General features: G+C 50.1%; 1 protein-coding gene across 5 annotated transcripts; it reads right to left on the bottom strand.

Moving 5' to 3' along the window:
- Positions 1–2,871: 2,871 nt before the first annotated feature.
- VEGFA (vascular endothelial growth factor A) lies at positions 2,872–26,206 on the bottom strand. Of its 5 annotated transcripts, XM_030268573.4 has the most exons (8): positions 25,167–26,206; positions 19,263–19,314; positions 14,016–14,212; positions 12,281–12,357; positions 11,830–11,862; positions 9,028–9,099; positions 7,767–7,898; positions 2,872–5,525 (listed from the first exon to the last, which is right to left on the bottom strand). In XM_030268573.4, exons 1-8 carry the CDS (start codon positions 25,230–25,232, stop codon positions 5,504–5,506), a joined length of 651 nt encoding a protein of 216 aa, XP_030124433.1. In that variant the 5' UTR covers positions 25,233–26,206; the 3' UTR covers positions 2,872–5,503. The 5 variants fall into 5 exon arrangements, with proteins under 5 accessions (XP_030124433.1, XP_030124435.1, XP_030124434.1 ...); XM_030268575.4 differs by lacking the exon at positions 7,767–7,898 and having other exon boundaries at positions 25,167–25,838; XM_030268574.4 differs by lacking the exon at positions 9,028–9,099 and having other exon boundaries at positions 25,167–25,838.
- Between the last annotated feature and the right edge of the window lie 148 nt (positions 26,207–26,354).

Genomic DNA, 26,354 nt, shown 5'->3' with positions numbered 1-26,354 from the left:
GAAGTGTTTGGGGCGTCTGGAAAAGTGAGGTAAAAATATAGAGTACAAACCAGCAAGATTAGCACCATGTTACAATATACAGGTATAGTCCAGAATTGCAGATATTTCCTGACGTCTCTCAGTTGTGGATGGGCAGCATTGCTCCCCTGGATGTATGAAGGCAGCAAGTTTAAAGAAATCCTTATAGAAAGGCTTTTTTGGCCTTGGGAAGCCAGCCTTGGGCAGGTAAACAGGTAGCACTTGCCCAACAAGCCTGCTTCCCTTTATATGTCTGTAATCACCTCACACAGACAGCGAGTTGCACCTCTGGAGATAGTATCCTGAGGTATGCAGCCAGGAAAACTCTGACATTTGAAGGAGAACCTGACCCTTCTTCCCTTCATGATGCAAAGTCCCTGAGGTCCTTCACCTCCCCACACAAAAGGGCAAGCCTTCCCTAAAGCGGTGGTCAGGCACTCTGTGCATTTCTTTCGCACTCTCCTTCACTGCTGTGCAGGAGATATCACCTCCCTGCTCTTATCCACAACTCGCCACCTCTTACAAGATATGAGGTACTTGGCTGGAGGTCCAGGCATAAGTGCCTGGTTGCTCTGGGATGGCCAGCAGCTCACCTACCCCATCATGCAGGGTGTCAGGTGCTGTGGGGCACAGCAAGGGCCAGCAGCTGCTTGTGGGGTGGCACAGTGCCACTGGGGCCACACTGGCCTGGCCCCAAATGGGGAGCTGGGAGCAAGCACGGTGCAGACCTTGTGCTGGATGATCTGGATTAGCCTTGAATTTCAGCCATGTCAAGCCAGAGAGACTGCCTGCTCCCTTACCACATGAACTACTATAAAAATACCCATCTCTCACTACCAAAGGTCCCGTGGGCCGACAGTGGAGGACATGTCCCATGAAATTAATTTCCTTTGCGCTTCCAAAGGTCTTTGTGGGACCATGTTGAATGACAGATTTATAGGCATTTCTAACAAAGACACTGTAGGTGGTGGTGGAGCCCAGGCAGAGCCTGGCTGACTTACAGACCTGATAAGTAGTGCAAGACATCAGCAACAAAGGGGTTAAACAAGCTAGCAGGTGCCAAAAGGGAGAGACAGACAGGGCTTCCAACCAAAAGCACTCTTTATTCCATTGCCAGTGGGATTTTCTGTTGTGTCTGCCCAGGGCACCCTTTTCTGCCTTTCACGGTGCCTCCGCTCTCTGAATCACACAGAATAAATGCAGTAGGCACAAGGAATGCATCAGCTGGCTGCCTGAAGATAGCATTTTAATTAGCCAGCAATCAAACGTGGACGTGACCAGAAGCCCTTCAGGGAAAGTTCTCATGCACATGGTGAAAGGCTGTATGAGTAGATCAGAGTGCCAGCCTGAAAACCTGGCCTCTCTCCATGCGTCCCTGCCTCACCTTGGGCCATGGCACAGGAGACCCAGGTGCAAACTCTGGGTAGGGTGAGGGGCAACTGCTCTCCTATCTCCCAGCCTCTCCAAAGGCAGGGTTCTCAATCATGCAGAGCCTCTCCAACCAGCCTGAGCTCACTTCCAACACCAAACTATGACCATGTTCCTCACAAGAGATGACAGCCCAGTTACACCCACCCTGGAGAATAAAGAGCTGAACTGCTTCCAGGGCCCTAGGTAACCCCTGTCAGAGCTGGCTTGGGCAGGGTCTTGCTGCAGTTGTTTGAGGCAGATACCTTGGCTCTGCTGCATTCACACAAATTCTATGAGCTGTCCCATCTGAAATATGCCATTCAGCTACTGTCTCATGAAGTAGGTGGCTACCAGGTCACCTTGCTCTGCAGATATCCTACTTCTTCTGAGCCCTTAGAGGAAGGGAGAGAGGCACCAGGAGTAGCCAACCCAGCTTGCCATTGCTGGGACAGAATTTGATGTGTTGGGTTTGATGTGCTGATGAGGGTTTGATGTGTTGTGACTGACAGGAACATGCTGTCTCATCCATACAGGAGACTTGGGTCCCTTCATGCTGAGATTTCACATCCAGCTTAGCCCAGGGGAGAAGCACTTACCTGAGGGTTTAAAGTATTCCAATTTAATGACTTGTAAACATTTTCCAGGTCACAAACAAGCAGAGCAGATCTCCTGAAAATAGGCTTACTGTCTTCATCACCTTGAACAGCCACAAGCCCATAGATCCACACAGAACAAAAGCCAGGGGTGAATATACAAGGGAAGAAACTCCTTTGGGTTCCTCATGCAGAAACATCCAGATGGCTCACATTCTCACTTCACTCCTGCAGTCTGCAAGATGTTACTGAATACAGTGAACCAAAATGTCCTCAGGTACTCATCTTCTTTCCTCTGCTCTGCCCTCTGCTGAGACAGTGACTGCAGATCCACCTGTTGAGCTACTTGAGTCCATCCTAAATAGAAGCCAGATTCTTTACCAACTGCAAACACCAAGTCCATTACCAGAAAGGGCAGGCTCACAGCATTACTTTCACCTTGGATTGTAAATTCCACCAGGATTGCATCTACTCATGCCTGTACAGTACCCAGCTCATGGGACTTGGCTCCTGACAAGAGAGAGGCAGGGTTGGGACCATCACCACACTGCTTGGCATCAGGCTGGGAAGGAACCCAGGAGTCCTGTCCCCCTGGTCCTGCCCGTCACACCACCCTCTTCTCACCAAGCTGGGAACTCGGGCTGAGCTCCACACAAGGGTTCTGGTGCCTACTTCCCATTCATTTCAATGGGTTTTAGGTACCTAGATGCTTTTGGAAGCTCTGGGCCCAAATCCAAGAGTCCAACTGGTAGGTTGCTGATGCCCTGTAGCCTCCAGAGGCAACGCTGGAGAAACTGTTACACAGTGGAAGAAAACCAGGATGCAAGGCAGAAGGAGAAAGCAAAGGAAATCAAGGTCAGAATTAAATTCTTTAATACAAAAAAAAGTTTGTTTGTCGTCGTCGTTGTTGTTTTAAGATATATCTGTAATTTCTTTGTTTAAAAATAAATATGTACTAAGGAATATCTTGAAAAAATTCACTAGACACAATATGTAGTGTTAATATCTTTTTTCCCCGCAATTATTACAGATAAACAGTAGCACCAATAAATAAAATGATAACAAATATTAAAATTAAAAAGGAGAGAGATTCAAGATGTAGAATTTTCTATTTTTTCCTGTTTCTTCTTTTTACATATATAAAAAAATTGTAGTGTCTATTTAATCCGAATCACACATATACATAAACATATATATATATACAAACACATAGCCAAATATATATATAGTATGTAGATGTATATCTAACCGTTGTCTCAATAGGAATGTGTAGGGGTAGGTGTTAGAGAAATTAATTAAATAACTGCCCATAACATGCTACTGACTCTGCCAACAATTGGGGAGAGACGGGATGGGACAACAGGAAGGTTAAATTTATACACAACCAGTACAAAAAAAAAAAAAAAAAGAAAAAAAAAAAGAAAAAAAAAGGAGGTACGGCTTATAAATAGTTGAAATTAAATATTAACAAAGAATACTGAAAAATCCCTACTCTTTAATTAAATTATCTGTTTAATTTCTAATTTTAAAAGGGATATTAAATAAGTATATAAAACACTTTCTCTTCCCTCCCCGGATCGGAAGCCTCTGTCTTGCACACAATGCAGCATGAATATTCTACATTGCAGATGCAAGCACCCATCCGTGTGTTTTCTCTCCTTCTGAAAGCCATCAGTTGGATGGGGAGATCCTAGTGGTTAGTAGTCGCTTGTTGTGAGTCTGTTTTTAGACTGTCTTGTCTTTTTGGAAGCTTTCCATGTTGTACATTATCAGGCGTTGAAAATTCAATTGCAGATGATGTTTGGCAGCATTCTGACACAGACCGAGTACCTTTTTGATTATTATTATTAATAATAATAATTTTAATCACAGAACTAGATTATATATATCCACATAGATGTACAAACACACTTTCAGGGGTGTGTGTGTGTGGGCACGTGTTTAAGGTGGGTTTCACGTACACCACAGCCTACACTGCAGATACACACATAGCCAAGAACCTCACGAAACAGCTAAGGGACTCCAGCTGTCTTCACATTTGATTCCCCAGCCCAAGACATGGAAAAGGGGCCTGATATTTACAGTATGTCATTAAAAAAAAAATCTTGATGTTTTTAAGGGTCATTCACACTTGGCACACGAACTGAAGGCAGCAAAAGTTTCTTTCTTATTTCCCCCCTTCAATCTTGGCATACATATATATTATTTTTTTATATATATATATGTATAAAAATAAATATATATATATAAAAAAGAGAGAAAAACACATACATACATACACACAAATGCATACATTCACATACATACACACACACCCCCACTACTGTGTATATACTTCTGATTAATATCCCTTTCCAGAAATGTTCCATAAGCATCTCGGATGCTCTTGAGTGGCAGCTCTGTGCATGAAGAAAGCAGACAGTGCTGAACAACTGTGTGGCTATGCACCGGTCCCCATTCTTGCTTCAGCACACTGTAGACCTTGTGTCTTCTGCAGCCACCAAGGGCGGGAAATCTAGACTCCTGTGATAACTCCTTGAACAGAAAGTCAGTGCGCATCAGCTGCCCATCATCCTTAAGAGAAGCCAGCATGTCTCTCTGGCAAAGGTTCTACAGCTAATAAAGTCAACGCAAAATGTACACTGACATCCCATGTCCCAGCAAGGCAGGCAGGTTATGAGACGAGTAAGGGCGAAGGTTGGGGGAAGAGAGGGGAGGAGGAATCCTTGATCACGGAGATGGCCATATCCTTGGCCTTTGACCCATCGCACCCTAGGATGCCGCTCTTTGGAACTCCCTGCCCATCCTCTCCACCACCTCTCCTCCCTGTCCCAAGCAAGGAGAAGGTGTTTTGTGGTACAGCACACTCTACAGAGAAACAGCGGAGGCCGCACAAGTCAGTTAGAGTTAAGAAGTTTACACCCAGCGCTTCTACTCAAGTCCAGTCTTAGCTTGTTTCTTATGCCCCAAGTAGCCCGCTTGTGTCCACAGCAGTCGAGTATTATCCAGTGAAGACACCAATAACATTAGCAATGTTAAAAAAAATAATCAGTATATATATATATATATATATATATTATATATATATGTGTGTGTGTGTGGTTAAGATATACATATATGTATATATAGATGTGGTTAAAATATATATACATATATATATATGTATATGCATGTATACACACATATATATGTATGCATGGGAAAACCCATCAAATACACCCCTATAAGTCTTCCTGGCTCTGTTATTTAGCAGCATAAAAAGAAAAATAAAATAAAAAGTTCAAAACCCAAAGGTGAATTCTGTGCGGCGGGTGCCTTGGGGAATGTTCCTTCCGGAGTCCATCGTCCGTACTGAAAGTGCTGTGCTCTACCGATCCTTCATTTTTAGGGTTCATTTGGATTAGTGTTTTGTTTTGTTTTATTCTGTCCAGGCGAGAAATCAGGCTCCAGAAACAGGGCTGTTTCCCCTTCTCTTCCGCTGCTCACCGTCTCGGTTTTTCACATCTATCAAAGACGAGAAGGAAGGAAAAAAAGAGAGCAGGGGTTAATGTTTGTGATGGGGGTACAGCTAGGGCAGGGAAGGGAAGGAAGGGTGGTGGCTAATGTGTTTAAGGGCACACGGTGTTAAGACATGGCATGGCGTCACTGGTGGGGTGAAGTGCTGTGCAGATAGGGCAAATCAGCTGAGAATCTCGACCCCACAAACGAGTCAATGAATTCTATTCCCCCAGGTTCACCTAGACAGGTCAGGGGGAATACTCAAACAAAATTTTGGAGCAGAATCAGTGGCTTCCTCACAGATAAGCTGAGTGTCTTGTTTGCATCTTTGCACACCATACACACAAATACATACAAACACAGAAAAACAAGGCTAAGCAATGCATGCAGAGACACACCCTTGGCTCTCCACCTAGCCTCTTGTTTGGGTTGGAAGCAGCACAGACAACAAAGCCTCATGCAAGAAGGTGAAAATAAGTGCTTTTCATTCCACTAGCTGCTGTGAGTGGGGGTTAGCACCAGAGAACAGCAGTGGCCTGAAGAAGCAGCAGGAGAAATGAGAATTTACCCTCCCCTGTAGGTCCCAATACTAATTCTACAAGAAAGAGCAAGAGAAACTTCAGCTTAACCAGCTTTTTATCTGGAAATTGATAAGCTAACCACTCCTATGACTCTTTCCCATTTTTCTAGCCAACACATCACCTCTGGAAACCTCCCTTAGTGTCAATTACTCCATCACAGAGAGGGACTAGAAAGAGAAACTAGCAAACCTCTTCTGCCACCATGACTTCTTTGGGGTATTTGTTTTGTTTTTCATCGTATTTATTACTATTTCTCACCCTTCAAACTCTGTGGGGTAATTATCGGTTACTCTGGACTTTGGGAAAAGGAGCAGGGGGGAAAGACCAACATTAAGAATGGTCTCAGACTTCAGGGGCTTTGCTTGCTGGGGGAAATTTAACCCTGGAAGTCACTCTATTCTGGCCTCTCCATCAATTACTTTCCCACTGAGATTACAGCACCCCAGAAAAATTCTCTGTATACAGAGCAGTTTCCACCATGCTGCCAGTGCCAATGCCTCTCAGGCTTGGACAGAAAGCACTTTCACACCCAAAGGAAGCACTTGCTACTTGTAACACCCGTAGCCACATAGCCAATGGATGTCTCCTCTTTTCGAGATAGAGCCACAGAGGACCCTGGATCTCTCTCACTTGTATTCTCCCCTTGAGCCACTGCCACTGCAATACTGCAGAAACAGGAACAATCCTAGATCTCTGTGAAAGGGATCTGAGTTCAGAGTCACAGCCAAGTGCTCATTAGCAACCCTATTTCTATGTCTCCTTCTACACAGGTAGGATGATCCTACACCAGAGGTGCACATGTAGCTTGTGCGAGTCAGGACACCCCTCTAAGCTCACCAAAGTGCTCAGGTGAGAACCAGCAATCAGTTTCTTTACATGTCCGTGCCACAGGTGGTATGTGACAGCACTCAGACGACACATGCACAGCATGGATCTCTGAACTAACACTAACCCCACAGTGCCTTTATGTCTCCCACGGCACATCTGAAATAGCCACTCTGGCCTTCACCCAGGGTCAGACTTAAACCTGCTGTATTCCTTTCACAGTCCTGAGTGCAGCCTCTCAAACCACAACTCTGAACTGGACATGGACAGGGAACTGTGACAACAGTACAAAAACACTGGGTGCTCTCCCTGGCCTTTAGAAGAACAGAGGCAAAGGACAACGTAGGCTCAGCCTTGAGGGAGGCTCGTAATGGCTTTCCTCATTCTGCACACAGCAGAGCATCTACAAGCCACAGAAAAAGGGCTTGGAAGACAGGGGTGGCCAAATCCTAGTCAGTTAAGGACTTGTCTTTGTCCAACAGTATGCTCAGAGTTGTGTACAGATAAGGTACAGAGGGATACAGACCCCCCATGCCTACCTCAGCAACATGAACTCCACTATCCTATTCTATGGTAAAGAATACCTGAGATACAAAGGGCCTGTCTCTGGGAGCCATCCCTATCCAAGTCCTGAGAGCACACCTAAAACAAACAGCTGCCCTCTGACACAGGGAAACTCTGTCCTCACCCCAGTCAGCCCCTCTGCTCTCTGGCCCATGTAGGACAGAGAAAAGAAGTAATCAAATAGCACTGGTGCCAGAAATCAGCAGGAAGCAAGCTCCCCCCATCTTTCTCTTTCTCTCTCTTTCTCTTTGTGTGTTTCATCCTTCAGGACACAAACCTGCAAGTGCGCTCGTTTAACTCAAGCTGCCTCGACTTGCAACGTGAGTCTGTGAATTTGCAGGAACATTTACAGGTCTGGGGATCTTGTACAAACAAGTGCTTTCTCCTCTCTGAGCAAGGCTCACAGTGACTGCAAAAAGGCAAAAGGAAAGATGTCTAAGCTACAGCGCTTCAGCAGAAAGAAAATACACATGCAACACCCTAAACATCAAAGCAATCCCCTTGCCCCCTCCCACAGCCCCATGCTGCCAACTGGACTGCCGTGGGCTGATGGATTTTCCAGCAGCACCTCAACAGCCCCAGGACAGCAACCCTTTGCATTAGCGCAGAGAAAGAAAACAGGCCTTCTGCACAGTATTCACAAATGCTGCATTGGATCCATTGGCTCAGGCCAGAGGGAGGAAGAAGGGGAAAGCAAGGATGGGAAGGTGAGAGGTCCCAGCCAGCTATTGACACATCAGTGAAAGGAGTTCTCTGAAGTGGACTATTCGAGTAGAAAGAGGCCAGCGGCTAAACGAGTTAAATACACAGGGTATCTCCTCCCCTGGAAAGCAGCTGGGCTCCAGTACCACATACTGACCCCTGCAGCCGGCATTGCCCTCCTTTCTGTAAGCCCCATCCCAACCTCGCCACCTAGGAGTCTCCTATGGAGGGGCCGTGAATTTACAATGCAGAATTTTGTGAACCACCATGAGAGAGGCAGAGCAAAAAAGACAGGGAGAGACAAGCCACCAAATCCAGCAGAAAGAGAGAAAAAAAAAAGACAGAGAGGCCCCTGCGGCTCCCCAGCACCCCCTCTCTGGCTTCCCACTGTCCCAGCTCTCCTCTCCACCTGTGACTCCACCAGACACACACGCACATGTGAACACGCACACTCACACACACACATGCATGGCAGATGCCAGCCTGCCTGTCACCAGTCATCAAAGCAGTGAGGACACGAGACAAGTGGTGGAAAGCAGATGACAGAGCTGCAACCGGAAGGTGTGAAGAGGTGCAGGGTACTCGTCCACCCACCACACTCTTGTGCCTTGGGACAATGGTCACCACTGATGATTAGAGAGCCAAGCAAGCTAAAGCCACCTTCCCTGAGACAGCCTTAGTGCCAGAGCAGTGCCACCAGCAGCGCTGTCCCTGCAGGATCTGCAGCCCACCAGTGACTTGGGAGGGGAGGGTGAGATTTGAGCGAGCAGCAAGCAGGCAGATTGGTTTGGGGAGAGGGAGGGAAGAGAGTCTACAAGCAGAGGACACAAACGTACAAGCTGAGTGGTTTGTACCGGCCTTTCTTGCGCTTTCTCTTTTGACCCTTCCCCCTTCCTCGCTTTGATTTTCTGGAAGAAAAACAAAAAAAAAAAAGAGAAAGAGAGAGAGGGGGAAAGAAAGGGAGAGATAGAGAGAAAACGGAAGAAAATGCAAGGAAGAAGAGAAAAAAAAATACAGCCATGTGCCTTGCTGGGAGGGGAGAAGCACATGAGGCAGGACTGGAGGGTAAATCCCAGGGCTGAAGCACAGATCTCCACCTTGCACGTACATTCACCAGCTCCGGCGCTCCTGTCAGCTCTGAAACCAGCCTGCCCACAGCCAAGCCAACACCAGGGAACTCAGCAGAGACCTCCTGCAAGGCTGCTGCGAGCAGAGGCGGACCTGCTGGAACCTCAGAGGGGCACCTGCCCCCTCCAGAGCGGGGCAGTGGGAAAGGGGCAGGGGGTGAGAGGGAGGAGGAACAGAAAGCTTTGTGAAAGCATCATGCCACCATGGTGAGTGCAGACAACCATTCCAGGTGACAAGCACAGGTGCACAACAACTGACAAAAGGCAACCTGAGTGAAAGGGCTCTCTTCAGAGAAGAGGAAACCACTCTGACCTGATACACTGCCCAGCACTGGGCCTAGGAGGGGGCAGGTGAGCTCCAATAGCTCTGCTGCAGGGCAGGTGGCAATCCTGCCTTGGGATGGGAGCACTCCACAGACAACGGAAAAGATCTGATCTCGGAGAAGGCTATCCAACCTGAAGGCTTTGCTCATCCACCTCACCTCCTGCCTGTGGTTCAGAGGACTCCAGGAGACCTTACTTGGATGTCTGTAACAGCTCCTCTGGCAGCCTCTATTCTGAGTACTGAAGAGTAAAGAGGGGGAAGAGGATGTCCTGACCTAGTTATTTTACCCAGGAGATAATTAGCAAGCAGCTTTCAGTTCTTCCCTCCTGTCACTGTCCACATGGATCTGCCAGACAGACAACCAGATGGAGCCAAGGTACTGACTCCATTCTGAAAAATTCACCAGCTGCCTCTGATTCTTGGGCAGGAGCTCAGCAGGCAGGGGTTCGGATGTGCAGTCCTGGACACTAACCATGGATCCCTATGGTCCATTGAGAGCACAGGGAGCGAGGGAGGCTGGAACCTGTACTGCTCCTTAAGCCACATTAGCACAGGAGCAAGGGAGAGACATGCAAGGAAAAGGCCCTAGGCAAAGTACCAGGGCTTGTCAGGCAAATGAGTCCCAGCTCTGAGGCAGATCAGCAACAGCTCCCTCGTTCCCTGGTGCAGCCCACTTCAGGAGAGAGCTGTCAAAGGGAATTGGAGGGACAGAAGAGAAAGCATCGTAGGTGTCTCCTAGGCCCTGTTCAAGTCATCTCACTGGAACGAGTGTCAGAGCACCAGCTCAATCCCAGTTCTGTCCTACATGTCAGTCACAGGGAGACGGTGAAGGGAAGAAAATCAACCTGAAGGGAGGACAGGGGTACCAATATAACAAGACTTTCAACCTGGCACAAATCAAAGCACACCAGTCTCTCCCATCCCTTCCCATCCTTCCCTGGGGAGTGCAAAACCAGCAAAGAGCAGGCAAGGTGCTGTTAGAAGAGGAAAAGTGAATGCAACACAGTCCGAGCTGGCTGCTACACCCACACCCCATCCTCACCAGAGCTCACACAGACCAAACTCTTGCACACCTTCAAACTACAGAGCCACACAGACCGACCGCCCCCAACACGGCCCTGTGCAGACAGGACTGTTGGCTACACGCAGTCTGATGCAGCCAGGAGCAGATTTCCAGGGGGAGGAGGAGAGGCTGGAAGGCAGCTAGAAACATACAAGCATCAGGAGAGGGGTGAAAGAAGCTCTCTCTCTCCTGTTTGCTCCCCCGGTCTCAGATTCAGCCTCATCTCCAAGTATTCACTTCTTCCTCTCCAACTCCAGACCTCTAAATGGCAGAGTTGCTTTTCCAGTCATGTGCAGTCCAGCTGATCCTCTCGCTCAGAGAGATCATTCTTTCTTTTCAATGTTGTTTTTTGTATTTTATGCTCATCCCTGCAACTACTGCAGGATTAGAGCTTATTTTACTACTTTCCACAACCTTTTTACTTTGGGGAGGAAGTAAAGGGAAGGTTGTGACTTAACCTCCTTCAGGCCACTAAAGCAAATCCGTAAGATTCAAAAAACCCCTCAAGAAAGCCTTCACCAAGACCCAACCAGGACTTCCACCTCCCTTTACACTCTCCCAGGAGGTCCCCACCCAATCAAACCAGTGTCACATCCTGCATGGCATCAGTCCTGCCTCCACCAGGCCTCTACTTCCACCTCTCCCTGTAGCCAGCAGAGTTCCTACCAAAGCTGCTGTGAAAGAAGCCAGCAAGTACTCACTCAAGCAGCAAGAAAAAAAATTAATAATAAAGAAAGGCAGCAATTTGCAGTAACCAGAAACACCCCAGGAAGAAGGAAGGGGAGAATGGGGGCTGCACCTTGAATCCATTCCAGCAGAACAGACACAATGGGACTTCCCTGTCTTGGGAAAAAGCATTAGGAATGACTGCCATGGCCATGGGTCATGCAAGCAGTCAGGTTGCAGGTCCATGTCTGGGGTATGAAGGAAGAACCATCAGATCTGGGTTTCTGTGACCACCTGGAATGGATTCAGAGCATTGCCCTATGAAGTACCATATGCCATTTCCAAAAACACCTTTTTAAAGTGAGTATATCCAACCAAAGAAAAAGGCAAGGGGAAGTAGGGAGAGGAAATGCCAACCAACCACCAAAAGAGAAAGGAGGAAAGGCTCGTCACTTACTTTTCTTGTTTGTTTTTGACATCTTTCTTTGGTCTGTGGAGAAAGACAGAACAAAGGCCTCATTAGAAGAGAGCTTATCACATATACTTCTGGTATTGTCCCCAGCTCCCACCAAGTCCAGGGAAGGACATGTACAGGCAGAATTGCAGGATGCCCATGGCACAGGTTAAGTGGTCCATCTCAAAGTGGTTTTGCTCCCCTGTTGACACTTGCTGGTAGCTAGTGCCATAAAGATCCCAGGATGCAGGCTAGCACTGTCCACCTGTGATAGCTAGAGATGGAAGAGCCCTGACAGCAGAGAGCTTATTTTCCCAGGCTCAGCCATCCCACTGCAAACTAACCAAGAAGGCTGCAGAAGCATCTGAACAAGAGTCCCAACCAAATGGCAGAAAAAACAGAAAGGCTCAGAGTAATTTTATTGCAAGAGGAACCAGTGTTGCTCCATTCTCACCTGCAGTCACATTTACTGTGCTGTAAGAAGCTCATGTGTGATATGTGCTGACTCTGATGGGGTTTAATTCTCATGATCTGGAATGAAAGAAACAGAAAGGGTCACTGCCTGTTCACTCTTCATGTTCACAGCCCCAAATCAGGCTGCTGCGCAGCAAAGCACTCACACCCCAGGTGCTCCTGGGAAGAGCAGGGCAGAGTTCGAGCTAGCTCTGAGGCCCCGTTCTCCCAGTCAGGGAAGGCCTTTGATCACAAGCGAGCAGCAGCGCCAGACTTGTGCCAAAGCTCTGTTTGCTTGTCCATGCTCAGTGCCAGCACTGGTGGATAGCCTTGGAGACAGGCATGGGAGAGAGTGTACCACCACAGCAAGGTTCTCAATGAGCCCTCCCTGGCTGATGCTGGACAGACAGTAGTTGAACATCCAGCCTGCTCGAGCAGAAGCCATGCTTAAGTCTCACACAAAGGTCCCCAATGAAAATTCCAAATCCAGCTCCTTTTCCTTAAGCCACCATTCCTTCCCTGACATTTCACTTTCTCAGTACCTTGACCCACAAAATAAATCTGGAGATTTGTGTTTAAAGGAGTCCTGCAAAGCCAGACATCACCCAGATCCCAGCCCCCAGGCATATTCAAGGAAGTTATTTAGAAGCTATGGAATACTGTCACATTCTCTTAACCAGAACATGGCTGGAAAATTAGCTCTAGAGATATGCTTTAATGCCTCTGACCCCTTACAGGCATGCAGGCATACCAGTCAAGAAGCGTAATTCAGCAAGGAATGGTGGGAAAAAAACATCCCTAGGGGAGCCTGAAAGTGGAAAAGCAGTATGGGGAACCATGAAAGCGCACAGGCAGGTTCTCCAACAGAGTTCAAACACAGCCTAAATTTCAAGTAAAAGGACCTGCTGGCTAATCACTTATCACTGCACATCTCTCATTGATACTAAAAATTGACACAAATATTTACAGTGGCCATTCAAGAGGCTAAGGGACAAAAGTAGGTGAGGGAGCTATGGGTTACGGGTAACGGCACCAGCACAATTTTGGACAAGAGCTGGAATCCAGTCTGACAGACAAGGGCAGTAACTAAGCTCTCTAAAGCAATTTGCATCTTTGCCCACAGGCCCAGCCTTTGCTATCATGGGCACCTTCAGCAGCCTCCAAACAAAGGAGGAAGAGCCCAGAGGCAGAAAGGCTTTTCCAGCTGACATAGAACAGTCTGTTTCTTAGATCCCCTTTAACCCCTGCTATGCCAGGGTAGCTAAAGACCCAAATTCCCTGCTCTGTTGGTACAGGCTGATGTCACATGCCCTTCAGGAGAGAGCACTGACAGGTTCTCCCCTTTTGCCCTACTCAGCTGCCTTCAGAACAACAGCTGTGTGTAGAGTTAAGGTGCTGCAAGGGCCCAAGGAGTATCTTCTTTGGGAACTGGGAGACAGCACCATCAGAAATGTTATTTTGCATTCTCTAAACATAAAGTGCTCCTTCGCATGCTCCTACCTACTATATTTGGGCAGGAGCCAAAAACCAGACTCTCCTTGTAGCCTTAAATAGACATAGGCAACTCTTTTTTTAACCCTGCGTGGTGTAACACCGAACACCAGAGTCAGAAGAGAGGCTCCCTGGGGTAGGTTGCACTTCCTCTGAATTAGCTGGGATCTGGGACTTGGAGTGGTTGTGATAGCTGTCTTGCTTCCTTCCAGCAAAGCGTGGCAGATTGCAAGCTGGACCCTCACCTCCATTGTGACGTTGTACACATCCACAGGGACACATTCTAGGCCTTCATCACCGCAGCAACCCGCACATCTCATCAGAGGCACACAGGATGGCTTGAATATGTACTCCACCTCATCAGGGTACTCCTGGAAAATGTCCACCAGGGTCTCAATAGTCCTGCAGAAGCTGCGCTCGTAGACTTCCAGGAATTTGATAACTAAAAGAGGAATGGAGGGAATAAGTTAATGCAAACTTAGCTCAAGAATGTCTAGTGCTTCACCCCCTAAAGTGAGCCAGACAGTTGCAACACAACTACCCTATGCTCTTCACTAACAGTCTTGCAGGCCTAAATCCATTGTCTGTGCTCTACATACACACACATCAAGTGAGAAGGGAAAAAGACAATCTCCTCCTACAGCTGCTTCAGGGCAAAGGCAAGATGGACAAGAGAGCCTCACTGTTTGCCTTCCTGGTACCATGATGTATGCCACGGGTGACTCTTCCCCAAATCTCTTCTCTGATTTTCCCATTCTCCTGGTATGCTGCCACTAAGAATATCAGCTCAGCCAGAAAAAAACTGAAGCTGCAGCAGATAATCTGCATTCTGGACTAAGGCCCTTCACTGGTTTGCCCTTTACTCCCTTTCAAAACAGTCAGTGGATGCCCCAGCAGTTTTAAAGCCAGAAGCATCCTTTGTACAGACCTCAGCATACAGACACTTCTAAGAGCAAGCAGAGGCTCTGAACTATGGAGCCATGCATCTTCACCCTTCCTGTCATCTACCTCTTTTGGCCATGCAGAACATCTTCCTCAGCAGGTCACCATGGAACCATGACAGTATCCACTACAAGTCACGGCCTCCGTGTCCCCACACTGACCACTTTCCCAGACCCAGGAACCAAGCCACCCACTAAAGATTCAAAGTAGGCTCACAGCACCCCCAGGATTAGCCAGACTATATATTTGGCTACTAAACCACAATGAGACAGTGTGGGAGGGGTACAGGGTGGATCTGCCATTATCCCATGCCTTCCCTACGAATGGAGCAAACACTAACTGCTTGCGATCTGCACTGATTTCACAAGTGTTTCTCAATGTTTCCCACTCTCTTGCCAAAGCTTCATTTTGCTGCTTGGTCAAGGGTTGGAGAGATTTAAAGAGACGAGAGATAGTATAGATAAGTACACACACACAAACCCCAGATGCTAGTATAGTGCAGCAGTGAGTACCAGGAGCCTTCCAGGCCTCCTAGCTCTAGCACCACAGTGGCAACAGAGGATGTCTCACATGGAGCGCAGGCTAAGAGTATGCCCAAGGAGACAGTACCTGCCCCACGCTGTTATGCACCATAATGATCCACCTGTACAGTATGCAGAGTCCTCCAGCACCAAGGTTGATAACTCAGACTGATAAGAGCAAACTGCTTGCATCATGGAAAATAATGGTCTCCAGTAAGTGCTTCTAAAGTGCCCTGAACTTGTGACAAACTGGCATAAAGGTTACTTTGCCACAAAAATGCAAAAGCTGCAGGGCTTGGAGCTCACAGCCCGCAGTTAATTGTTGAAAGTTAATTCTAGGTCATGCGGGGCTGACAGTGTCATAGTACTGAAGTCCTGAGAGCGGGTACAAGCGGGGAGGAGCTTCCCTCCAAGGAGCTTGAAGTGTCAGAGAGCATGAGCAGCTATTAAAAGAGAAAGTGGCTTGTGAAAGAGAAATGTAGCCTGGCAGGCATGGACTGCTTGTTGGTATTCCTTGTCTAGAAGACAACGTTTCTGTTCCTTGTTCTTCCCTTCCTCTTCCCTCCTCCCCTAACTGCTGTATGCCTCCTGTCTGTTCTCCTATCTTGTCTGTGACTACCTCCTTCTTCCTGTTCCCCTTTGGAGTGACCTTAGTCACCGCCTATGTTCCAACAAGTTGAACAATTTAATACGTGGGAAATTCTGCGAGCACAAAGACAGTTACTGAACTGCACTGTTGATTATTCACACTGTGCCAGACACAGGATCTGAGAACTCTGGCAGTAAAGGCATAGTTCAGGATAAAAATGCTTACATACATACGTCAAGGGGAGGGACGGAATGTAAGAGGGAGGGAAAGAACCAGTTACCTGTGCAGATCAAATGCTGCTCACCACATCAGTCTGGGGCATAAAGGAGGCAGAAAACAAGAGTAGAAAAGTGATTGAAACTGACTGGTGTTCTGTCATGCTTTCCTAAATATTTGCACTACACAGACATTTGGATTACACCAGAGAAACCAGACTACAGACTGGTCCCAGAACAGCACATTCAACTTCTTTTGCAGGGCTTTTACTCTCACAGCTGCACCCTGACAACTATACTTGAGATCTGAGAGATTCGACAGATCTCTCTGTTGAATCCTTCACATGAAGAATTTGGGAGTTTCTACCTTTACTTTAACACATGAAGGTTTTCCAAAGTCTGAATCAGCCTCTGAAAAGGAACCAGGGAATCCTCCCCTAGCTGCAACAAAAGGCACATTGCCTTATTTTGCTGTACACAGAGAATTCACATGGAGACTGTGCAACACTCTGTAGTTCATTTGCACAGCTACCACACAAACCAAATCGGAGCACATGACTGAGGTACAGTCAACCTCACAGCAAAGCCCTGCACCTTCTACCATACCTACACTTATTCCTATGTACTGGGAGTTATATTGCACACTTTGCTGGGCTGATTCTGCCTGTTCTTCCTTTCCATTGGATGTGTCACAAATGGAAGAAGATCTCTTTCATGGGGAAGCACAAGAAGGTCACCGAAGGACTAACACCACTAGGTCTGCTCTCTTCCTGAAATCTGTGCTTCAGCCCACATTAGAAGTTAATCCCACAATTAAATCACACTCCTACCCTGCAAAACATCTCCAGATTTGAGTCAGAGGTTCTTCACTGTGAATGGAGGGGGAAGGAAGGTTAAAACGCAACAGGACCCACATTAACTCTTCAAGGCAGAGCATAAGTTCAAATTTGGAGCAGCTGAGTGAGAACATGCTGGACTAGAAAAGGAGAAAGTCTTCGATCATTTTGTCTCCCTCCCCATGAATGGCTTAGCAGCAATACAGACACACTGTTATTTTGAAAATAAAAGTGCAGCCACAAGTGTTGGTGGTTTCCTTTATTTATACCAGAAAATCTTTTCCTCTGAAACAAAGAGTGTTTGTCTGACTCCTCTACAACTTCCTGTGCCACAAAACATGTGGAAGCCTCTCTTGAGCTCAAAAGGGTAGGGGCTGAAGCTAAAATAACAATCTCTGACCAGAGTAAGTTCATCCCAAATAGAAACCTGTCATCTCAGAGAAAGCATAAAATGGCCAAAGACGCAAACCCACCTTTCAGCCCAAGCCCCTAAGAGCTTCAGAGGAAGGAACTACAGGACTGTCCTTGGGTAACAGAGGCCCATCATCATCTCCTCTTCATAGAGGAGAAACTGAGGTATAGAGAGAGGGCCTCTAAGTTCAAACCACAGGACAGAAGGAGAGCCAGGAATCCTGACTTCTACTTCACAGTTGTATCTACATCGCAGAACCTGAAATAGTACTAGGACAATAACACTGAAGTTTCACCACTTATATTGCCAGACCAGCTTCTGCAATCCCATCAGCCTTCTTGTGACAGAAGTTAACTCTGTTTCATTCTTTCCCTACCCAGGAGGGATTTGTTGGACCCAACAAATGGCACAGGTGAGGACACTAGCTCTATTCTACCAACAGCAGAGAACTGGTTACCTAAATAAGCCTCACAGCAGGCTCCATCTTGATCCCTTTGGAGTCACTGAACCTTCTTCTGTTGACTTCAGCAGGAGCAAGGGTCAAGCACAACCGGCGGCAGCCCACCAGCATATCAGAAATTTTGCCAGCACAAAATGGACACCTATCGCAAGCACAGCCTGCCACAAACCTCTGGCAACACACATAGAGTCTGTCACACCAATAAAGTTACAGAAATTGAAACCGACTTATACGAAAAAAAAAAAAAAGCCAGTCTGGGCCCACAGTGCTGGAGCCCTCTGCTGACCTCTGGCTGGAATAACGCTGAAGGTCACAGTCCGTGGGGACCCTGCAAGACCTCTGCCAGACTCTGCATGCAACAAATGATCTGCTCTGCTATGCAGGTAAGGGGAAAACATGGCCAGGATGGTCTTAAAGCAGGCGATGATCACCTCAGCCTGAAGGTTTCAAAGTTCACAGCCCTTTTATCCCACTGCTGAACTGAGGACTGCGGACAGAAGCCAAACTCCTGACATGCACAGGGCTTCCTTCACTAGAGAGGGAGCTCGCAGGAGACATCTCTGACTAAGCCAGGGGCTGACTGCCCTTCTGGTCTACATTTAGTTGCATGAAGCAATGAGGCAGGGGACACTGTCACACCCTGGCCTTTGGGCAACAGGAAAGACACACGATCACAGCAGCTGTAGAGACACCACCTTGTTTCCCTGACAGGCAATGGTCCTCTCCATACTGGACAACCAGGAACCAATTAGTAGAACCCATCAGAACCTATCAGAACCCTAGAGTGCCATTCCCTGAATGCTCAAAGTCTGCTAGCCCAAACCAGAATAAAAAGGTGTATTTTTCAAGCCTGGCTCTTTACAGTGCTTAGCAATTTCCGGACTGTGGGGGTACCCGAGACTGCTGGGAGGCATGAGCCCAGAAAATCCTCCTGGACTTCCCCTTTCTCCTTCTCTTCCTCAGAGACCTGCCGTCTGGGGGCTGCTCCGGCCTTTGTTCGGGGATCAGCCCTGACCCCAGCTGGGCACCACCAGCACCGCCGTGAAAGAGGCGGGGAGCAAAATTTGACAAATTCCTTCCTACAGCACTATGGCGAATCCCCAGCAAACTGCTCGCCGCTACGCAGCTCTTTGTGTGCGCCCGTTTGTGTGTAGATACATACATATATATATATGTATGTAAATATAAATGAGCGTGCGTATGTGCAGCAGCGCACGCACGCAGTTTCACTCAGCGCTGTGGTAAGCCAGGGGCGGGCTGGGCCAGCCCTGCTGCCCGCCCTGGCACCGCGGCCGCCCCGAGCCCTGCCCCACGGCCACCCCCGGCCCCACGGCCCGGCCCAGGCCCGCGGCGCGGGGCGGGGGCGCCGCGGCCGCCACGGAAGGGCTGATGGCGGCGGCGCCTCCCGCCGGCAGCCCCCGGTCCCGCTCCCCGGGAGGTGGCGGTGTTGACCGCCGCCGGTTCCGGGGGCTGCTTCCCCCCAGTCCCCGGCCGCCGGGAAGCCGCCCAGCGCTTACCTTCATTGGGTTTCCGCTCCCCATCCCCCAGGGCGGGCGCAGCCTTCGACAACTGCAAAGACAACAGAAAATCAGTCACAACACGGAACCGTGAGGCGGTCCCGCGGCGCGGGGGGTCCCGGGCAGGCACCCCCGGTGGTCCCGGTCCCGTCGCCGCGCCGGGCAGGGGGCGGAGGACCCCCGGCGGGAGGGGGCGCCCCGAGGCCCAGCCGCTCCCCGCCGGCCGCCCCGGCGGGCACAGAGGAGCCTTTTGTTCCCCTGTCCCCGGGGCAGCCGAGAGGGGCACGGGCGGGACGGCCCGGCCTGGGGACGGGGCTGGCAAGGCGGTGTGCCGGGCCCGCGAGACGCCCCAAAGGGAGAGACGCGTCCCCGGGGAGCTGCTGCCAGTGACCGCGGGCAAACACCCGGAGCAAACGCGAGCCCGGCCGAGAGAAGTAACGGGGAGACCTGCTGCTGCTGCCGACACGACCGGCAGACCCGGGCACCGCTTTTCCCCGTAAAGGCGAATCTGGCCCAGGAGGGCAGAGGGGGAAGAAGGGCGGCCAGGCACGGAAGGGCATCGCTCCCCTCTCAGTGTCACAGATGTCTGTCACCCAGCAGTGGTGGCCACGGAGGTGTCGGCATCTGGCCGGGTGTCAGGGCGATTAACTGTGACAGCACCACTTTGCCGACTGACGCCGCCAAACCGCCCGGGTTTTCTTCCTCTGATGGAAGGGAGGGCGAGCACGCCCTCACCTTAGTGGTCTCAGTCCCCAGCCCCTGCGTAGATCCCGTTCCTGCGCTCCACAGCTTCCCCTGGCCCAAAAACGAAAAGGCTGCAAGCTCTGCAGTCACTCCTGCTGCCTTTTGGGAATAGGGACATTTTCAAAGCACTGAAGCAGACAGGAGTGGTGACAGGTAACCCACCCCCAAACTGGTATGGAGAAATATTACACCACTTTACTAAGGAAGTCTTTTTAATTCCAGGTGAAACAATAACGCCACTCTTCCTGCTCTTCGTGAGGGTTTTAGCTCTGACGTAACTTTCCAGCCAAGTCAGGCTTCCCCCTGCTGTTCTGTTCTGAACCAAAATGGAAAAAGCCAAACTTTCTTCATTTCTCCGAGTTATGTTGCCACCTGTGTGATGCCATCCACCCCAGAACCTGCTGCCTTTCAGCAGAAGCCCGTAAGAAGCAAGGGGATCCATACAAAATACTGCTTTGTCAGCAATGTGCTGTGTTCAGGCTTAGAAAAAGGCCCTCTGATCTAGTAGCTGAAGACAGAAATGAATTAAGGCCAACTCCACCCCAAGCTCACAACAGGAATCTGTCACCTATGGTCTTCTAAGCAGTCCTGTACACAGGGCAGCACCATCACCCCAGCAGCTGAAAATGTCAGCTTTTAAAAGGAAGGGGCAAAAGAGCCAGCTAGAAGCCCCTCTACCAGACATTCTTTTGTGTCTGTGCATAGTTCCCTTTGTCTAAGGTCCCCCTGACCGAACTTGTTTCTCATTTCAATCAAAGTCTTTCTATACCTGGGCATAACTTAGCAGCCCAGACCTGAGCTGCCCCATGTGTGGATCTATTTCTTCTCTGGGGAGGAGGGGGGCTGTGTCCCAGTCTCAGTGCTGTGACAACACTTTAAAAAACAGGTTCCTAGAAACAGTTTCATTCCTGAAGTGTGAAGGTCACTGCAACAGTACAAACAAAATGGAGGCAGCGGAGGCTGCAGCGGCCTTCCAAAGCCACTCAGTTCCTGACAATCTGTGGGTAAAAAGAAAACTGCATCAAGGACAGAAAAGTCTCAATCTGCTATGGCACAGGAAGAGGATCACAAGCCAAGTCAGTTTATTGAAGTCACAATGCCCCCAAGACTTTTCACAGACGGATTTCTGGTTCATACACAAAATGACCATGACAGACTGAGCAAAATTAGCTTGGGGGTACCTTGAGGGTCATTTTAACCCATTCTCTATGCAAAGCTACCCAGCCAGCTGCCAAGCCCACTGCCTCCTCATGTACAAGCACACAGGCTGCACAAGTGATGAGAAGCAGAAGCAAGCCACACACATGCTTTTGCTACTCACCTGCGCCTAGCCAGCACTTCGCCCTGCCCCTGATGTAGTGGAGCAGGAGCCAGAACACTCGCAGTGCTCACCTGGACCTGGGATGTGATCTGACCCCAAAGATGGGAAACGAGATCAGTGCAAATCGGGCAAAGAGCTTCTGAGCTTTCCCAGGGGAGCTCTCAGCAGAAACTAGAAAGGTTTCCCAGAACTATCAGTAACAGGCTCTCTGCGCACTATTCCAAGAAACTTTTCTGCCCTTTCAGCAGTGTCTTTCACCTGTGCCTAGAGCCCTCAAAGCACGTCCACTGGAACAGCAGGTGAGGCAGGGCCTTGTGCCTCACTTCAAAACAGTCTGCTATGTATCAGACATGGGGAACCAAAAACATTCCTCAGGACAAGCAGGCCAACTGTGTCCTTCATTAGGAGCCTGAAGGTCATGCTCTCCTCTGCTGGCTTTTGGCATTACCCAACAGTTCTGTAACACAATTTCCTTTCAATAGATTTTCAACATTTCACAGTAGTGTGGAAGCAACCCCTGGCCTGGCCTTGAGAGTAGGATAAATGAGCCCAGGAATGGGGCTGACAGAGGAAGCTCCTTTCTGTGCTCTTTGCAGGTTGTAGCAAATGCACATCCTTCCCTCTGTGGGGTAAAACCTTCTCTAATAAACCCACTTCACACCATCCACATGTCTGTACCTTCCCTGCCTCCCTTCTCCCCCAGTCCCTGTCCAAAGGAAGCTTTTCTCTGAAGGGAGAGAAAAGGTTAATCAAGTCATTCCTCTCTAACCATCACCCCCCTCACCACCACCACCACCAGCACTCTTTCTCTCCGTTCCCCTCCCCCTAATCTGTGCAGGCTCATTAAAGGAGCTTTGTAACTGTTTAGGACTGGAACAAACAATCCATCCACTTTGAGAGGGACTCTGGGACAGGAGTTAAGGCACTTTTCGTCTTAGGCACTAGAAATTCTCAGCGTTTTCTGCTTAGGAAGGGGGGGGAATGGGACTCACTGCACTCCTTCTCCATTGTACAAGGAGACAGAGGTCAGTAATCCTGCAAGCTGCCAGCACAGCCAGGGGACCTCTGACAGAACAGACAGGAGAACTGATTTGGGGTTGCTCAGGAATCAGTGAGCCCCTCAGACATCCCTCTCCCCTGTTACCAAAGGAGTGCTCCTCTTTCCAACCCGCCCTCAGAGCACAGGAACGGCTCTGGGGAAGGTGACCTGCTGTGTCCCAGCTGCCTAAAGGCTGTGGAAGCAGGTTCTGGTGGCTCCCCATCGTGGTGTGGTGCAGAGGCACAGCAAAGGCAGGCAGCCTGGTGGGTATGCGATCATTAACAGTCTAGTCACAGGCTTGCTCTCCCTCCCTCGGTGTCTGATCACTGCCTCTTCCCTATGGCAATACATCTGGTATATCCAGGTCTCTGCTTTTCTGGGCAGGAGGGGAAGAGCTCCCAGACCATCATCAGGAGTGACCTGTCACCAGGCTGGCAGCAAGACCCACAAATGAAGGAAGATGGGGAATAACCACCTGTCCCCCATTCTCTAGGAAATACAGAACTGGAAGGGGGCTAACAATGCAACCTCTCCAATCCCGTGGTGTGTGAGAACTCTGCACACCACTCAGCACAATCAGCTGGGAGGGTGGCACTGCAAAAGTGCCTTTCCTGCCCTCACCTGCATGGAAGAGCTGTCACCATCAGTGGAGGCAGACACTTGTAGCATTAGTGCTACTCAAACACGACCATGAAACAACTTCCCACCATCTAAGTCTTGCTGCAGGAGCAACCATAACAACTACCTCTGTAAGGAGTCATGCCCCTGAAGGGATGACTCTTTATCCTCAGTGGAGGAGCACCATGATTCCTTCATCCCTTCTACTTTACTTTAAGGAAAGCTGCCTGACACATGCTGGACCCTGCTTCCCCAACTCAGACTCTATCAAGGGCTTTTATTTAATGCTCTCTAATGTGCCTGGCTAGCTAGATAGATCAGCCTGACAGCCAGATAAATATTATCATCAAAGCACAAACCCTAGTCCTGTGTGAAGAGTCATGCCTTCTGCCATGCTCAGGGTGATCACCAAGCTGCCTACGTGAGATCTGCTGGCATTTCTAACACTCCCATCACTGTGGTGCCCGAACAACCAACGGACAAATAAGGACAGAACTGAAGGGCAGAGCTCACCGTCGATCTGCCTGAGCACTTACATAGCCCACATCACCCAGGTACCTGAACCTCTAGCTATCTCCTGTGTCTGTCCCTGCAATATTTCCCCCCAAACTCCTGTAATTCTTCCCTACCATTTTTTCCATCATTATATTGTTTTCTCATCTGCACCACCCTCCAGCCCAGGAGAAAGGCAGCATAAGGCTTTTATGAGGAGAGATAGATCTCGGCTCTACCTGATCCGCCGTTTCCTCTTCTGGGGAAGAGGAAGGGGAGGGGAAAAGGAACAAGGGGAGGGTTAAAGGGTGTTATCACTGGACACCAATACAGAGTTGTCTATACTATAGGTGAGAAACAGACGCTACTGAACAATTTTACTGAGGAGCTGAGAGGCAAAGAAACTCCTACTCTGGGTGACAGTGGAAAAACTCCTGGAGAGCAGAAACAATTGTCCCACCAGCCAAATCTGGCAGGAAGGCAGCAGGGAGCTGCTCTGTGCCACACTCAAGTGAGAGTGCGCCTCAGTTCCCATAGAGCACAGCCGAGCACAGCCTAATGTGCGGCTGTCACTGGATAAAGTAGAGATATAACAGGCTAGAAACAAAGCGTGCAGTGCTTGCATGACTTCAGTTACAGCTGAAATGGCTCCTAATTGGGGAGTTGCCTTCCAGCATTGGTGCTGAACAAACAATGTGAATAACTGATTAGTTTGCAAGCAACGTTTATTTTCACAACTGTGGGAGATGATCTGGCCCGTGCTCTCTCCAAGCGCCGAGCAGAAATGGCAGGAGCAAACTAACCTGTTAAAACCTTTAAAACGTAATCCATGCCTGCCTCGCGAACAGCCACTTTCACGTGGGCACTCTGTCTAAACCCCTTAATATCTCTTGGCAACACAGCCCTCTTGACTCTTTAGAAAACAGATTTATAAGACAGGTTTGCAAAGAAAGCTGTCCTTTTTTTCTTTAAAAAAAGGAAAGGAAGAAGAGTTGGTTTCTAATTCCTCGAGAATGACAATGAGGTAAAAGTGACTGAAGAGGAAGAGAAAAATCCTTTGGTTTTGTAATCTCGGTGCAGGAAATCTATATTTTGATTAAATTTTGTTTTCCAATCTGGAAGAAATTCTGGATCCATTTTGTCCTCTTTGATCTCTTATTTGTTTTTCCAGCTAGGCATTCTGAACTCCACACGGCGGCACGAACCCGAGCTGGGACCCAAGGCAAATATCGCCGAAGCAGCCTTTTGCAATGTCAGGAGACCCGAGGCTGATGCAAGAAGGCAGCGTGCTGCCTCCCTGCCCCGCGCCCCGGCGGGACCCCACGGCCGCACCGCGCCGGGAGCCCCGCGCCGGGGCACGCTCATGTGCGCAGGCACTCCGCAAGGCGCTGCCGCTGCCCCGGGGCCCCGCGGAGCTCCGGGCAGCGCTGTCCCCCCGCTGCAGCACCGCACGCACGCACGCACACGTGTCTGTGCTGCGGGCACCCACCCATATTCGGCGCCAGCGGCGCGGCCGCACCGCACCGAGCAGGTGGGAGGCAAAGGGGGAGCGAGAGAAAACAAAACAAAACAAAACAAAACAAAAAAAAAACAAAAAAAAAAAAAAAAAAGGGGGGAAAGTATTGTCGGCCGTCTGCCTTCCCTTCCCCTCCGCTACGCGGGGCACAAAAGCCCCCGTCCTGCCGCTTACCTCCGCGCTCTGCAGATAGAGCAGCGCCGCCAGCCCCCAGCGGATCCAAGTGAGCAGAAAGTTCATGGTTGCCGGCGCACGCCGCGAAGCGGGGCCCGCCGTGCTCCGCCTCGCCACCGCCCCGCTGCCGCCGCCGCCCCGCCGAGGTCTCGCCCGCGTCTCCTCCGTGCCCGCCGCCGCCTCCTGGGGTGCCGCCGGTCGGGCGCTGCGAAAGGTTGCGGGGTAAGGGGGGTTCCTCTTCGGGGTCTCCGGTTTCACCCCTCCATAAGCCCGGCTCTCCGCCGGCCCCTGCTGCTGCTTTCCGTGGGCGCTCCGCCGGGCCGAGCGCAGGCTCCGCGGCCGCCCTGCCGCCGCCCGGCCCCCGCCGCCGGGCAGTCCGAGCTCCACAGCGGCGCCCGTCCGCGGCGCTCTCCCCGCGTCGGGGCAGGCAGGCACCCGCGCCGCGCTCGCTCGGTTTCGCGCACTCACAGCAAAGTTTGCGCGGAAACTTTCAGTGCATCTCTTTTCCTGCGCCCTCTCTTCGCGGCGGCTGCCTCCGGCGGCTCCCCGAGCCGGGGTCGCCTCCTTGGAGAAAGGGGCTGATGCCGCCGCCGCTCGGCCCGACCCCTCTCCGCAAATCGGGGTGGTGGTGGCGGAAAGGACGAACAGAGCGTTTTCCTCTTGTCCTATCCGTTACTGTCTCTCCCTCTCTCTGTCCGCCGCTTTAAAAAAAAATAGATGAAAAAAAAAAAAAAGGAAAAAAATCCAAGCTGGATAGAGAGGGAGGGAACTGGGGCGTGGGAAGGCTCTGTAGGAAGGGGAGGAAAAAAAATCCCAGCGGATCAAAGTATAGGTGGAGAAAAAATAAATTAAACGAGAGGATAAAGCAAGGCGGCAAGCTAACAGCAGGTCCCGGTGCCCGGGGAAGGCTGCTCCCGTGGCGCGCTGTCCCCCGCCGGCGCGGCGTGCGCTCCTCGCCCCCGGCGCGGCAGCAGCCCCGCTCCGCGCACTCCAGCGGCGGTTCCGCGCAGCGCCCGCCCCGCCGCCCGCCGCTCGTCAGCACTCTGCAACTGATCGGAGCGGCCACGGGGAGAGACGCTCCGGCAAGTCCCACCTCCTCCGTGATGGCCCGGCCTCCTCCCCGCCCTCCAAGCCGTAGCCCCGCGGTTCTGTACGCCAGAGCCGTAGCCCCGCGGCTCGTGCATTTCG

The sequence above is a fragment of the Taeniopygia guttata genome, chromosome 3 (genome assembly GCF_048771995.1).
Source record: "Taeniopygia guttata chromosome 3, bTaeGut7.mat, whole genome shotgun sequence".
NCBI lineage: Eukaryota > Metazoa > Chordata > Aves > Passeriformes > Estrildidae > Taeniopygia > Taeniopygia guttata.
This window is presented reverse-complemented; position numbering and strand designations above follow the sequence as displayed.